The following is a 14702-nucleotide window of genomic DNA, read 5'->3' as shown; positions in this document are numbered from 1 at the left end:
TTTGGAAGAAATGGACAAATTCCTACAAACGTACAAGCTACCAAAACTGAAACAGGATGAAATAGAAAATTTGAATAGACCCCCAACCAGCAAAGAAATTGAACAGTAATAAAAAATCTCCCAACAAACAAACATTGAGGGCCAGATGGCTTCCCAGGGGAATCCTATGAGACATTTATTTTTTAAAAATATTTTTAAAGAATCTATTTATTTACTTGAGAGAGAGTGAGCAAGAGAGAGAAAGGATGACCAGGGGTGGGCAGATGGAGAAGCACACTCCCCTACTGAGCAGGGAGCATGACATGGGCTCAATCCCAGAACCCTGAGATCATAACCTGAACTGAAGGTGGACACTTAACCAACTGAGCCACCCAGGCACCCAGGCACCCTTCTACCAGACATTTAAAGTAGAGTTAATGCCTTTCCTTCTCAAATGGCTTCAAAAAACAGAAATGAAAAGAAAACTTCCAAACTCCTTCTATGAAGCCAGCATTATCTTGATCCCAAAACCAGGCAAAAACCCTATTAAAAAGGAGAATTTCAGACCAATATCCCTGATAAACATTGATGCAAAAATTCTCAAGAAGATACTAGCAAATCAAACCCAACAGTACATTAAAATAATAATTCACCACAATCAAGACGGATTTATTCCTAGGCTGCAGGGGTGGTTCAATATCTGCAAATCAATCAACGTGATACACCACATTAATAAAAGAAAGGATAAAAATCATATGATCCTCTCAATACAACCAGAAAAAGCATTTAACAAAATATAGCATCCATTCTTGATCAAAATCCTCAATAAAGTAGGGATAGATGGAACATATCTCAACATCATAAGCACCTTATAGGAAAGACAGCCAATATCATCCTCAATGGTGAAAAACTGAAAGCTTTTCCTCTATAGTCGGGAACAAGACAGGGATGTCCACTCTCACAATTACAATTTAGTATATTACTGGAAGTCTTAACTGCAGCAATCAATTAATAAAAAGAGATAAAAGGCATCCAAATCAGCAAGGAAGAAGTCAAACTTTCACTATTTGCTGATGACATGATACTCTATGTAGAAAATCTGGAAGACTCCACCAAAAAAAAAATTACTAGAGCTAACACATGAATTCAGCAAACTCGCAGGATATGAATTCAATGTATAGAATCTGTTTCATTTCTATACAATGATAATGAAGTAGTAGAAAAAGAAACCAGGGATTTGATCCAATTTACAATTGCACCAAAAACAATAAGATACCTAGAAATAAGCCTAACAAAAGAGGTAAAAAATCTGTACTCTGAAAACTATAGAACACATATGAAAGCAATTGAAGAACACACAGAAAAATAGAAAAACATTCCATGCTTATCAATTAGAAGAACATTGTTAAAATGTCTATACTACCTAAAGCAATTTACATATTTAATGCAACCCCTATCAAAATGCCAATATCATTTTTCACAGAGCTAGAACACATCCTAAAATTTGTACAAAACCACAAAAGACCAAAGAGCCAAAGCAATCTTGAAAAAGAAAAGCAAATTTGAAGGCATCATGATTCCAAACTTCAAGCTATATTACAAAGCTATAGTCATCAAGACAGTATGGTACTGGCCCAAAAACAGACACATGGGTCAGTGGAACAGAACAGAGAACCCAGAAATGGACCCACAATTATATGATCAACTAATCTTCAACAAATCAGGAAAGAATATCCAATGGAAAAAGAGTCTCTTCAATAAATAAATGATGCTTATTGAAAACTGGACAGCAACATGCAGAAGAATGAAATTGGATCACTTTCTTATACCATACACAAAAATAAACCAAAAATGGATGCAAGACCTAAATGTGAGACAGTAAACCATCAAAATGCTAGAAGAGAATACAAGCAACAACCTCTTTGACCTCGATTGGAGCAACATCCTACTAGACACATTGCTAGAGGCAAAGGAAACAAAAGCAAAAAATGAACTATTGGGACTTCGTCAAGTTAAAAAGCTTCTTCACAGTGAGGGAAACAATCACCATAACTAAAAGGCAGCCTACAGAATGGGAAAAGATATTTGCAAATGGTACATCTGTAAATGGGTTAGTATCCAAAATATATAAAAAACTTATTAAACTCAACTCCCAGAAAACAAATAATCCAGTTAAGAAATGGGCAGAAAACATGGATAGACATGTTTCCAAAAAAGACATACACATGCCTAATAGACACATGAAGAGATGCTAAATATCACTTATAATTAGGGAAGTACAAATCCAAACAATGATGAGATACCACCTCACACCTGTCAGAATGGCTAAAATCAATAACGCAAGAAACAACAGATGTTGGTGAGGATGTGCAGAAAGGTGAACCCTCTTACACTGTTGGTGGGAATCCAAACTGGTGCAGCCACTCTGGAAAACAGTATGGAGGTTCCTCAAAAAGTTACAAATAGATTTACCCTACAACCTAGAAATTACACTACTAGGTATTTACCCAAAGGATACAAGTACAGATTTTTTTTTTACGTTTTTTTTCTTCTTTTTTTTTTAATTTTTATTGATTTATGATAGTCACAGAGAGAGAGAGAGAGAGAGGCAGAGACACAGGCAGAGGGAGAAGCAGGCCCCATGCATCGGGAGCCCGATGTGGAATTCGATCCCGGGTTTCCAGGATCGCGCCCTGGGCCAAAGGCAAGCACCAAACCGCTGCGCCACCCAGAGATCCCACAAGCACATATTTTAAGGGTATTTGCACCCTGATGTTTATAGCAGCATTACCAACAATAGCCAAATTATGGAAAGAGCTCAAGTATCCATCGACTGATGAATCGATAAAGAAGAAGTGTCATATATATACAAAGGAATACTATTCAGCCATCGAAAATAATAAACTCTTACCATTTGCAATGATGTGGATGGAGCTAGAGATACTCTGCTAAGAGAAATAAGTCAGAAAAAGACAAATACCATATGATTTCACTAATATGTGAAATTTAGGAAACAAAGCAGATGAACACATGGTCAGGGAAAAGAAGCGAGAGGGAACCAAACCACAAGAGTCTCTAAATAGTAGAGAAGAAACTGAAGTTTGATGTAGGGATGTGGGTGGGGGATGGGTTAAATGGGTGATGGGTATTAAGGAAGGCACTTGTTATGATGAGCACTGGGAGTTATATGTAGTTGATGAATCACTAAATTCTACTCCTGAAACCAATATTACACTATATTTTAACTAACTAGAATTTAAATAGAAATTTGGGGAAAATAATACAAAACTTCTGCAAAGCAAAGGAAGCCATCAACAAAAGAAAAAGGCAACCAACTGAATGGGAGAAAATATTTGTAAACCATAGATATGATAAGAGGTAAATATCCAAAATAAAGAAATTATACAGCTCAATAGCAAAAAGCAAACAAACAATCCAATTAGAAAACAGGAGAGGATCTGAATAGATATTTTTCTAAGGAAGACATATAGATGAACAACAGGTATATGAAAAGGTATTCAATATCACTGATCATCAGGGAAATGCAACTCAAACCACAATGACATATTACCTCACACTTGTCAAAATAGCTATTATCAAAAAGAGAAGAAATAAATATTGAAGAGGATTTGAAGAAAAGGAAACTTTTATGCACTGTTGGTAAGAATGTAAATTGGTGCAGCCACTATGGAAAACAGTACAGAGTTTCCTTTAAAAATTACAAATAGAACTACTGTCTGATCTAGCAATTCCACTTCTGTGTATTTATGTGAAAAAAATGAGAACACGGACTCAAAAAGATATAGGTACACCCATATTCAATACAGCATTATTTACAATAATCAAGATATGGAAACAAACTAAATGTCCACTGATGGATGAATGGATAAAGAAAACGTGCTAGATGTATATGCAATGGAATATTATTTTGCCCTAAAAATGAAAGAAATCTTGCCATTTGCAACAACATGGATGGACCTTTTTTGTGTGTAAATTTATTTTTTATTGGTGTTCAATTTGCCAACATATAGAATAACACCCAGTGCTCATCCCGTCAGTGCCCACCTCAATGCCCGTCACCCAGTCACCCCCACCCCCCGCCCACCTCCCCTTCCACCACCTCTAGTTCGTTTCCCAGAGTTAGGAGTCTTTCATGTTCTGTCTCCCTTTCTGATATTTCCCACTCATTTTTTTCTCCTTTCCCCTTTATTCTCTTTCACTATTTTTTATATTCCCCAAATGAATGAGACCATATAATGTTTGTCCTCCGATTGACTTATTTCACTCAGCATAATACCCTCCAGTTATGGATGGACCTTAAAGGCATTATGCTACATAAAATGAGTCAGAGAATGAGCAATACTATATGATCTCATTTATATATGGAATCTTTGAAAAATGAGGTCATAGATACAGAGAAGGGGAAGATGGGTAAAATAGATAAAGGTGGTCAAAAGATACAAACTTCCAATTCTAAAATAAATAAGTCATCAGGATATAATGAATAGCGTGGTGACTATATCTAATAATAGTGTTTTGCCTATTTGTAAGTTGCTAAGAGTGTAGACCTTAAAATTTCTTATCACAAGAAAAAAATGTAATTATGTAAGGTGACAGATATTAACTACACTTATTGTGGTGATCATTTTGCAATACATAAAAATATCAAACATTATGTTGTACACATGCAACTAATTATATATCAATTAAAAAAAACTCTGGTTGTCCTCTGGCTCTCTTTTAACTGCTCTTGCATAATGAAGCCAGGTTCACATCCTCTAGGAACTGTGTAATTGTCTAGGAAGTGGTACTTAAAAATATCAGAAATTTGAGAAATATGACCACTTATGGGGAAGGCAACAGTATCTCAGCTGTGCCACTTCCCAATTTTTTGATCTTGAGCAAGACTCTTCACCTCTCTGATCTTTGGTATCTTCATTTTTAAAATGAACCTAATAATGTGTTCCCTACCATACAAAGTTGTAAGGGTTAAAGTGTAATAGCATATTATCCAGATTAGCACTCTTAAAATGCAAGTAAGCTCCCTATTCTGTAGGCCATTAAAATTGTGCCCTACGACTAGTGTCTTCTTAATGTCTCTGATGTCTGAAAGCTATCTTTGAAAGAAACAGAGTTCAGAGGCCACCTTCAGGGATAGTGCAGACTGTAGGTGGAAAGAGTGTGCCCAAGTTGAGACAGGGGAATGTGTATGGCACCAAATCTTAGCAAGGGAGATTTTAACATTGGGGACTCAAATCTTGGAACTGGAACTCAAGACTAATCAATTATATCCTTTTATCTCCCCCTTCCTTTTTTTCTCTGTTCTTCTATTGTCATTTCAGGTGCATGATGATTGCCAGAGACGGTTTTCCAAGGAATGCTGGTTTGGGAGTCATCGAACATCAGTCATTCCTCCCACTGCCCTTAGCGACCCTAAAGGAGATGGTGAGTACCTAAACTTTAACTTCAGAATATATTTCATTGGGGAGGGAGGGAAGGTGCTAAGACTGGGGAAATTTTTAAATTAAATTATTATTCTCAACCAGTCAAATATTTTGGGGGAGTAGGAATGTGCATATATGTAGAGACAGTTCATGTTTCTTTTGAGACCTTTGGGATAATGACTATTGATGTTCATGGTATATATGTATGTGGGCATGTTCTCTGTAGGCTCTGTCTCAATTGTTTTTGAATTTTCAGAATTGATTCCAACTTTTTCATGACTTTCAGACATTAGATAATCCATAAAATAAGTTTGCTTGCATACAGGTGGGCAAGGATAAAGTACATAAAGGCCTAGGTTATGTTATTTTTAGAATAGAAACTAACACCAAAGTCATCTCCAAATCTGAAACTAGCATGGTTATTACCCCAACCTGCCCTGATGAGGATAAGGGAAAATACGTAAAGGGCCTAAATATCAAGAAACATAGACCCAAAGGACAACCAAATTAAATCACTAGTCTTCTAGCCTAATGAAAGCTATAGACCCCTTCAGGGATAATTCACTCTTTAGCAATTGCTAACAATACCTTTTTGAGCATACCTCTACTTCCCCACTTTTCCTTTGCTCCCGAGAGACTCTTCTTTTTACCACTGAATTGTTCATTTGCTTCTCCCATTACTCATTATTAAATAATGGGAGCTGTCAAGATCAAAATCACATATCACAGCTAAAAAGAGCTGACCTATTTTACCAACACTAAGGTATTTAGAAATCTAATATATTTACCAAGTGACACACTACTGTTTCACTAAGCCAGCAGAGAGATACACTGCCCATTAATTTCAGTTTGTGTATGGTTAGCTTCACTCTATATATGGTCAATTTCACTTACTGGAGGGGAAAGTTCAAGCCTTTCCCAGAATGTTTTCATTCATATTTCACTAATATGCTAATTTAGCCATTTCTGACATGTGTGATGTCCACTGGTCGGGAAGTGATTAGTGAACCAGCATTTCATTGACTTAAAAATTATCTCCGTATTGATGCTTGCTGCCCACTTTGTTGCCAAGGAAGAACTAGCATTAGCTGACAGCAAAGAAAAGTATATAGTTTCCTTAGAGAACAGAAAGAGGCAAGGATTCTGTAGTGATTACAACAGAGTTTTAGAACTAGACATAGCACATGTGCACAGGTGTGCACATACATATACACACACTCAGACCCACTCTAGTCTCTTCCAGTTCATTTTCTAACCCTAATACAGATACATCCATATAGACATTGGTACAGGGAATGAGCCATCCACACAGGTTTCTGCAGGCAAGCATACTCACATATTCCCATAATGACCTCCATAGACCCAACGCTAACTTCACTCAAGGATGCATGCATATATTATTCTCAGATCTACTCAAATGTTTACTCACATAAAGTCACCTACCAGATAGCAGGAGAGGTGATGAGGTAAATGGCTTGGTAAATAAGAGATGCTTGATTGGTTAGGAGAAGGAAGGGACTAGCAGGAAAATGGGATTGATAGAAGTGAAAGAGTGGCAAACTAGTCAGCCAAGAAAACTCAAGCTGCTATGAAAGCCAATATAGTCTTGAATCTGACTTTGCTCACCCCAACAGGGAGATCTAGGGAAGATGCCTTAGCAGAATGAAGGAGGCCCACCTCAGCATTCCACCAATCACCCCAAATGGGTATTAAGGGGCTGTAACCTCTTCTTTGTAATTAGCCCAACAGGCTCTGTGCTTCCTATCCTTATGGAAGTTGGGCTTTTTAGTTTTCTTATCCTATATCACTTCTTATTCTTGTTATAGATCATCAACTAATGGCATTGCTACTTTCTTTTGCTTTCCAACAATGACATAATATTATTGCTTAGAAGCTACTGAGTTAAGCCATTCTTTTTGTATAATATCTCATTTAATGTCCCATTTAATGTATAGTTTTGAGCCTTTCCTTCTAGTCATCTGCAATCTTGATCCAATTGAATCTCACTCTTGAGAGACTTTCTTTCAATAACAGTTGTACTCAGGTGCATTATGAAGGTTAGATGAACTGACATTTGTTAGGGATGGTTTTAAAATACAGGAAGGGGATCAGTAAGCCATCCTTACACTAATTTAACACCCTTTAGTGATATGAACTGAACAAATTTGAGAGAGACTATAGGCTCCCTGTATTGGGGGCACTGTGGTTGTATTAATGCAGCTCAAAGAAGCATAAGCATGAAGTTTTTTTGTCTTTGTTTTTGTTTTTTGAAAGGCTCTTTCAGGATGTTGAGTCATCTGGAGTTTAAAGTCAACTAAATCCTCTAAGCCCTTTTCATACTTGATGCTGCCAGACGAAGTTCCTATTGTCCTGTTCTGGTATGATTTATGTCCTTGAGCCTAAAATCCAAGCTTCACATTTATCCCCTTTTCATCTTGTTGACTTTGACCCGTCTGACCCTTGAGGTTATTTTTCAGTCTTGATTCTGCATCCAATGGTTCTCCCTCCAGTTTTGAGCTCTTCAAAGTTGAGAAGCCAGACTTCTATGTTTTCATTTGAATTGTTGATTAAAATTACTAAGTAGTACAGGAAACTCCCTTACAGTTAACATCAGCCTATTCAAAAGCAACTTTGTGGGCACACTTACCTGGTTATGAATCTGCCTAACATTGCTACATTCCAGCCCATGATGCCACACAATTTTGTCACCTTGGTCACAATATACTCTTGGCAAATTTGGCTTTGCTCAAATTCAGATGTTCTCTAACTCTGGAGGAAATGTTAGACAGGGCTGCTCTTGTCTTCTCCTAGGAATAGCTTTTTACCAGCACTGCTTCCCTTTGTCTTCCCATCTGTGACCAAATTAGGTTTGACACTGAAGTTTGAGTTTGAGTGAATTATAGCATTTTCTCTTTATCTCAGTTTTCCACCTCCATCCTGGATTATTTTATTCATCATTGCAACATGATGCTGTTGCACATAGGGAGAAATGAACACCCAGAAAAGTTACTACACTTGATCTTAGCCAAAAGGCTGAGAAGCATACACCCAGAGAAGTTAAGATGTTTGCTATAGGTTAGTGAATAAATCTGGAGGGCAACCAGCTTGTGGTACACAGCTGCATTCTGTTGTGGAAGTATACTGCAGAAGGCAGCCCACACTCCAAGCTGCCAAATGATTTCAGTTACAACCTCATGGCTATTTAATCTATAGATAACAATAGCATAATTATTTTTCCTATTTCTTAATTTAATTCTTGACTAGTTAATATATTCACATAGCTCAAATTTTTTAAAAAATAGAAATATAGGGGATCCCTGGGTGGCGCAGCGGTTTGGCGCCTGCCTTTGGCCCAGGGCGCGATCCTGGAGACCCGGGATCGAATCCCACGTCGGGCTCCCTGCATGGAGCCTGCCTCTCTCTCTCTCTCTCTCTCTCTCTCTCTCTCTCTCTGTGTGACTATCATAAATAAATAAGTAAATAAATAAATAGAAATATATAAGCACATAATATTTAATAAAAAAACTTACTATCCTTACTCTCAATCTTCTCAATCTCCAATAGCCCCACCCCATCCCCACTCACAGAAAGTTGACTACTGCCATTAGTTTATTGAATAGTTTCCAGTATTTCTTCCTGTATATACTAGTGAATATAAACATATATTCTTATCCCTCCCCTTTTTAATACTATACACATTCCTCTGGATGTTGCTTTTTTTCTCCTTCATAGTATATTTTGGAGATCTTTTTGCATCAACAAAAGGTTGCTCCTCATTCCTTTTAACAGCTACAAGATATCCCATTATATGGATACATACCATAATTTATTTGACAAGTCCTTTATTGGTGGATAATTTGGTAGTTTTCAGTCTTCTGTTATAACAACACTCCATGAATAATCTAATACAGGTCATTTTACATATACATCTATAGGAAAAATTCCCAGAAGTGTAACTACTGGGTCATAATACATAGACATTTGTAATTTTCATAGATGCTGTCAAATTGCTGCCCATAGGGCTTGTGTCACTGACTGAGAGTTCATATTTTCCATCTCTTCCTCAATCAAGTGTATCATCTATTTTTTTATTTTTGCCAATCTTCTGAATTAAAAAAAATGATACAGTCGCCTAGTTTTAATTAGTATCTTTCTTATTTATGGGTGAGTTTGGTCATCTTTTCACTTTTAAGAAACAATTTATATTTCCTTTTCTCATCATTGTAACACATAGCCCATTTTCATCTCAACACTAGGAAACAAGTTAGTTTTTTGAAGGCTCACTTTGCAGATAAGGAAATGGAGGCCCAAACAGCTCATGGTAGTTAGTCTCATTGCCACTGTTGCCTCACCTTTAGAGACTGACTAACCCATCGTGTTAAAAATCATTGGGCATAAACAGGTCTATTCTCGGACCCCTGAAAGGAGAGTCCTTACTTCTAAGCACAGCTCACACTTCCACTAGATGTTAGCATGAACCTGTTTCCATAAATCCTTTCATTGGAGTACATACCCAAAGTCACATGATCACATACAGAGTATAAGCAGGAGATTGCTGAATAAAGAAAAGATGCACTGAGCAGAATCAGGTTCTCAAATAAAGGGGAGGTAAATCTGAGGCCAGGTCATGAGCTGGGGCTGGCATTGTTGGTTGGTAGGGGAGCAAGCACATAAAAAGATACTACATTTTTTTAGAGGTGCCTAGGTGGCTCAATCGTTAAGTGCCTGACTCTTGATTTTGGCTTAGGTCATGATCTCTGGGTCATGAGATGGGGCTCCTTGCTGAGTGTGGAGACTACTTAAGATTCTCTCCCTCTCCCTTTGTCCCTCCCCCACAGCCATACCCCTTCCACCTGTGTGTGTGCACATGTACTCTCTCTCTAAAAAAATTAAATTAAATTAACATTAAAAGATACTACCTTTATTGATGATTTTCATCATATATTTTGTGACCTGATCCCTAATGTTTTGTACCATATTAAAACAGTCTCACCCTTATTTTTTAACTGCTTTATCTAACATCTTGTAATTTTATATGGTTCCTGTCATCTCTCTGACCTCATTTCTGCTACTTAACCTCTCACTCACTCCACAACAGTCATGCCATTCTATTCAGTGGGCCTCAGACATCTAAGTCTCCCTTCTCTGGGTCCTAGCCTTATTCTTTCTTCTGCCCCAAAAATTCTTTTCCCCTGTATCTGTATTGTTCACTTTTTCACTTTGTTCAAGTCTCAAATATCACCTCCCCAGAGAACCTATCCCTGACTACTCTAAAATAACACCCCCTTTAGTCTCCATCCCATTTCCCTGACTTCTTTTTCTTCATATCATATTATTTTCTATATTTCTTCATTATGTTGTGCCTCCCACCATTAGAATATAAGTTCCATAGGAGCAGAAACTATTTCTATCTTGCCCACCACTGTTTTCTCAGAACATAAGAAGGACAAGCACAGAGAATGCCCTCAATACATATTTGTTGAATGAATGAATGTCTTAACTACCATTGCATCAACATATTACCTTTTGTAAAACAACTGTTTTTTTTTTATTTTTTTGTATATTTTTTCATTGGAGTTCAATTTGCCAACATATAGTATAACAGGGTACTTCCTTTGGATGTGTTCAGGAAGGGTAACTATTTCCAAGCTATGCTACTGAAGGGAATAACAGACTCCCCTTATAGCTGTGAGTCCTAGCGAGCCCTGAAAATTTGGTGCCTGGCTGGCTGACCAGCTTAGGATGCCTTCAAGTTCTCCTGGCCAGGGGTCCCCGGGTGGCTCAGCAGTTTGGCGCCTGCCTTCGGCCCAGTGCGTGATCCTGGAGTCCTGGGATCGAGTCCCACATCAGGTTCCCTGCATGGAGCCTGCTTCTTCCTCTGCTTGTGTCTCTGCCTCTGTGTGTGTGTGTGTGTGTGTGTGTGTGTGTGTGTGTCTCATGAATAAATAAATAAAATATATTTTTTAAAAAAGTTCTCCTGGCCAGTGAGTAGGTATTGGCCCATAGAGGAAGCCTGCTTTAGGTTTTCCAGGCAAAACAGCCATGAAATCTGCTCATGTCAACAGTATCCCTCCAGGCTTCCTTTCACCCAGGTTACAACAAATGGGAAATCTCAACCCACCTCCATCCCTGTGCCCTGCACCATTCAGGAGTGGGCCACATGCCTTTTGCCTTTTGCATTTATTTTTGCTGGGGTATACCTGGCAAGTCACAAGCTCAGAGTTTAGGGGCTCATGATTTGTCTACCATCTCATAGGGAGCCATTGCTCACTGCCTGTCTCCCTGTCAACAGGTTCTAAGACTTAGCATAAGCTGGCAGGTATTGGCAATTTAGACTGCTATAACTCCACTTTCCTATAGGGAACTTCAGAGTTAGGGATTATTAAAAGCCTCTCTCTTGTTCAGACAATTTCCCTATAGTATTATTTCCCCTGAAAGTTGGTGTGATAACTGGGATTGCTCTGCCAGAGCCTTAGAGGAGTGATTAAACCTCCCTCCTTCCTCCAACATTGATATGTTCTGTCATTAGCTCCTGGCTAAAAGACAGCCCCCCCCCCAAACCCCTTACCTGGTATCTTCTCACTATGGGAACTGAGCTATCCCAGGCAAAGAGAGGATTAATTGGTACTCTGATCCTCCCCTTGGGCTCTCAACCCTCTCCTTCTTCAGTTTCCCCACAGTGTTTTATTAATCCTTTGTTGTAGCACTAATTTCCTTAATTTTTGTGTTCTAACATACTATTATATATGAGTCTATTCCCCCAGCTTGAGGGCAGAAGCTATATCCCTACAGTTTCTAGCATGATGACTGGCATGTAGTAATTGCTCAACAAATGTTGTTTGCCTGGCAACAGCTGGGCAGACATTAAATGAAAGCAGCCTTTGGTTTGTGTTCTCAATTTCCCTCTGCTTCTCAGTCTCAGGAGACCGGAGCATAAGGAAACTCTGAGAGTTGTTGGATATATCTTTTGCCTTGTTTGTGGTGATTATATCACATATATCTAAACTCATTAAATTGTATACATTAAATATGTGCAGTTCTTTGTATATCAATTATACCTCAATAAAGCTGTTTTTAAAAAGTCGTTGCAAAATGTGATATCAAGTCATGTCTTGTTTCCATCTCAACGGCCCCTTTCTTTTTTCTCCTTTCCTTTTTGTTGCGTGCATATATCAGGCCAATTAGTAGTATCTTCAGACTTCTGGAACCTTGATTGGTCATCAGCCTGTTCATGTCCCCTTCTCATCTTCATCAACTCCAAAAGTGGCGATCACCAAGGGATCGTCTTCCTCCGAAAATTCAAACAATACCTTAACCCATCTCAAGTTTTTGACCTGTCAAAGGGTGGACCTGAAGCCGGGTAAGCGTGGGCTAAGGGATATAGTTGGGTATATAGAAGAGACTCTTCGATCTATACATTCTAGACTAAGATAGGTTTCCTGGAATCCATTCTAGTACCTGGGAAGGAAAGATATATTTTTTCAAGTCAGGACATGGGCACATAACTTTAGAGCATTTGGGGTTGTCTAGTTGGAGGACTTTTAGCCCTATCCCAGAAGTCCCTTCAAGCCCATGGCCTGCTCTCAGATTTGTTCCACCTTTCCTGGTTGGAAGAAGTCTAACTTTGTCTCCTGACCTCAGAGGAAGAGGCAAATGGATGTTGCTGTTTACCTTTCCTGTCCCTCATTCTTTACTGGGGCCAAATAAACATATCTCCACTCTAGGCCTGTTTTACTTAGGGAGCATCTGGCTGTTCAGCTCTGGTTTCTGTGAAGCCACTGGCCACTGTGCAAGGCATTCTTCTTGGGGCTTATCAGGTAGGTATAGCTAGGTTACTAGTAGCTTCCAGAGCAAGGTTAAGCATACAAGAGGGTGGAATGAAGCAAGGCCTCATCTCCAGGATTGCCTGTGATGATGGGTACAGAGAGGTAGGAGCTAAGTAAAGAAGGCAGTTAGCCTGGTTAGCAGGATGCAGAAGCAGTAGTCCTTAGCTCCTGATACAGTATAGCAGAGTTGTAAAACTTAGCAGTTCACAAAATGACTCCTTTTCCCCTCTTTCTTTCAGCCTATGCATGTTCAAGAATTTTGCTCGTTTTCGCATTGTAGTTTGTGGTGGAGATGGCAGTGTGAGCTGGGTCTTATCTCTGATCGATGCCTTTGGATTACATGAAAGGGTAAGTTCCTAGCTGACTCAGTTTAGCCATTGCTAGGGAGACTGGGTGTATGGAACTGCTCATCCCCAAAAGTCCCTGGTCTTCACTCTCCTTATCTATATCACACGTTTTCTAGTGGTTTCATAGTCAATCTGACAGACAAATTCTCAATCTAAGCTTTCTCACCTAAACCATTTTCTGTGGGAAGGAGAAATGAGGTAGTTAGCAGAAGGGATGAGCAGTGCTTTACTCCTCAGGCCCCAGAGTAAAGATTTAAAGGGGAGGAGAGCAGCCAAAAAAGAAGTGGCTTCGGGCCACATTCAAGCACCAATTTCCTTCTCCTCCTGAGGCCATTGAATTTCTTCTCTGAGTCCCAAGAGTAGCAAAAACTTACCTCTCCCTAGACAGCTCCGTACTCTTCTGACTCTAGTAGCTTTGTCTCCCAAGGCACCTTTTCTCCTTGGCCAAGCCTTGTTAGAAATTTGTGGCTATACTTCTCTATCATAAGCATGGCTATAAATTATTGGCATATTCCAACTTTCCCCTTTACTGAGTAGGTTCTATATTGCCAAGAGTGATGTCAAACTTCTTAGGAAAAAGTTCACTCAGCATCAGATATCTTCCTATTACGCTTCCTAAATTCAAAAGTCTCTTATTACCACTTGCTTTGAGACAATCTTTCCCAAGGTTCTTTTATGGGTGGATCTTGGTAGGATTCTCTGAAAAAGGTGCCTGGTTTTGTTTTTGTAGTGTCAGTTGGCAGTCATCCCACTTGGAACCGGCAATGATCTGGCCCGCGTCCTAGGCTGGGGTGCATTCTGGAACAAAAACAAGTCACCTGTGACCATCCTCAACAAAGTGGAGCAGGCTAGTGTGAGGATTCTAGACCGGTGAGTGGCTGAAAGATCAGGTCATTGTATCTATTCTAGTCCCCTATCAGTTACTCTCAGTTACATAATCTCAACCATGAATGTTCTAACCTCCCGCACAGAGCCTCATTTCCTCTCTGGCTTCAGTGCAGGGCAGCTTGGGAAGGCCTTATCTATGAAGAAGTCCGGGTCTACCATGTATCCTTTGGACATCACTAAAGCCCCTCTTCAAACTTAAAAGATCCTAAACCAGGAGC

The 14702-nt window shown here is 39.0% G+C and overlaps 1 protein-coding gene and 1 pseudogene across 1 annotated transcript in view; one reads left to right on the top strand and one right to left on the bottom strand.

Moving 5' to 3' along the window:
• The window catches only part of DGKK (diacylglycerol kinase kappa), a 188082-nt gene that overhangs the window by 114595 nt on the left and 58785 nt on the right, over positions 1-14702 (top strand). The window contains exons 8-11 of the mRNA XM_049107057.1: positions 5322-5424; positions 12600-12783; positions 13489-13597; positions 14327-14466. Coding sequence (XP_048963014.1) covers positions 5322-5424; positions 12600-12783; positions 13489-13597; positions 14327-14466 — 536 coding nt within the window. The remainder of the gene's footprint in view (positions 1-5321; positions 5425-12599; positions 12784-13488; positions 13598-14326; positions 14467-14702) is intronic.
• Positions 8300-8468, bottom strand: LOC112673300 (U2 spliceosomal RNA; annotated as a pseudogene).

This window comes from Canis lupus, chromosome X (genome assembly GCF_003254725.2).
Source record: "Canis lupus dingo isolate Sandy chromosome X, ASM325472v2, whole genome shotgun sequence".
Taxonomy (NCBI): domain Eukaryota; kingdom Metazoa; phylum Chordata; class Mammalia; order Carnivora; family Canidae; genus Canis; species Canis lupus.
The sequence above is the reverse complement of the archived record's forward strand: the minus strand, read 5'-3'. Positions and strand labels throughout refer to the sequence as shown.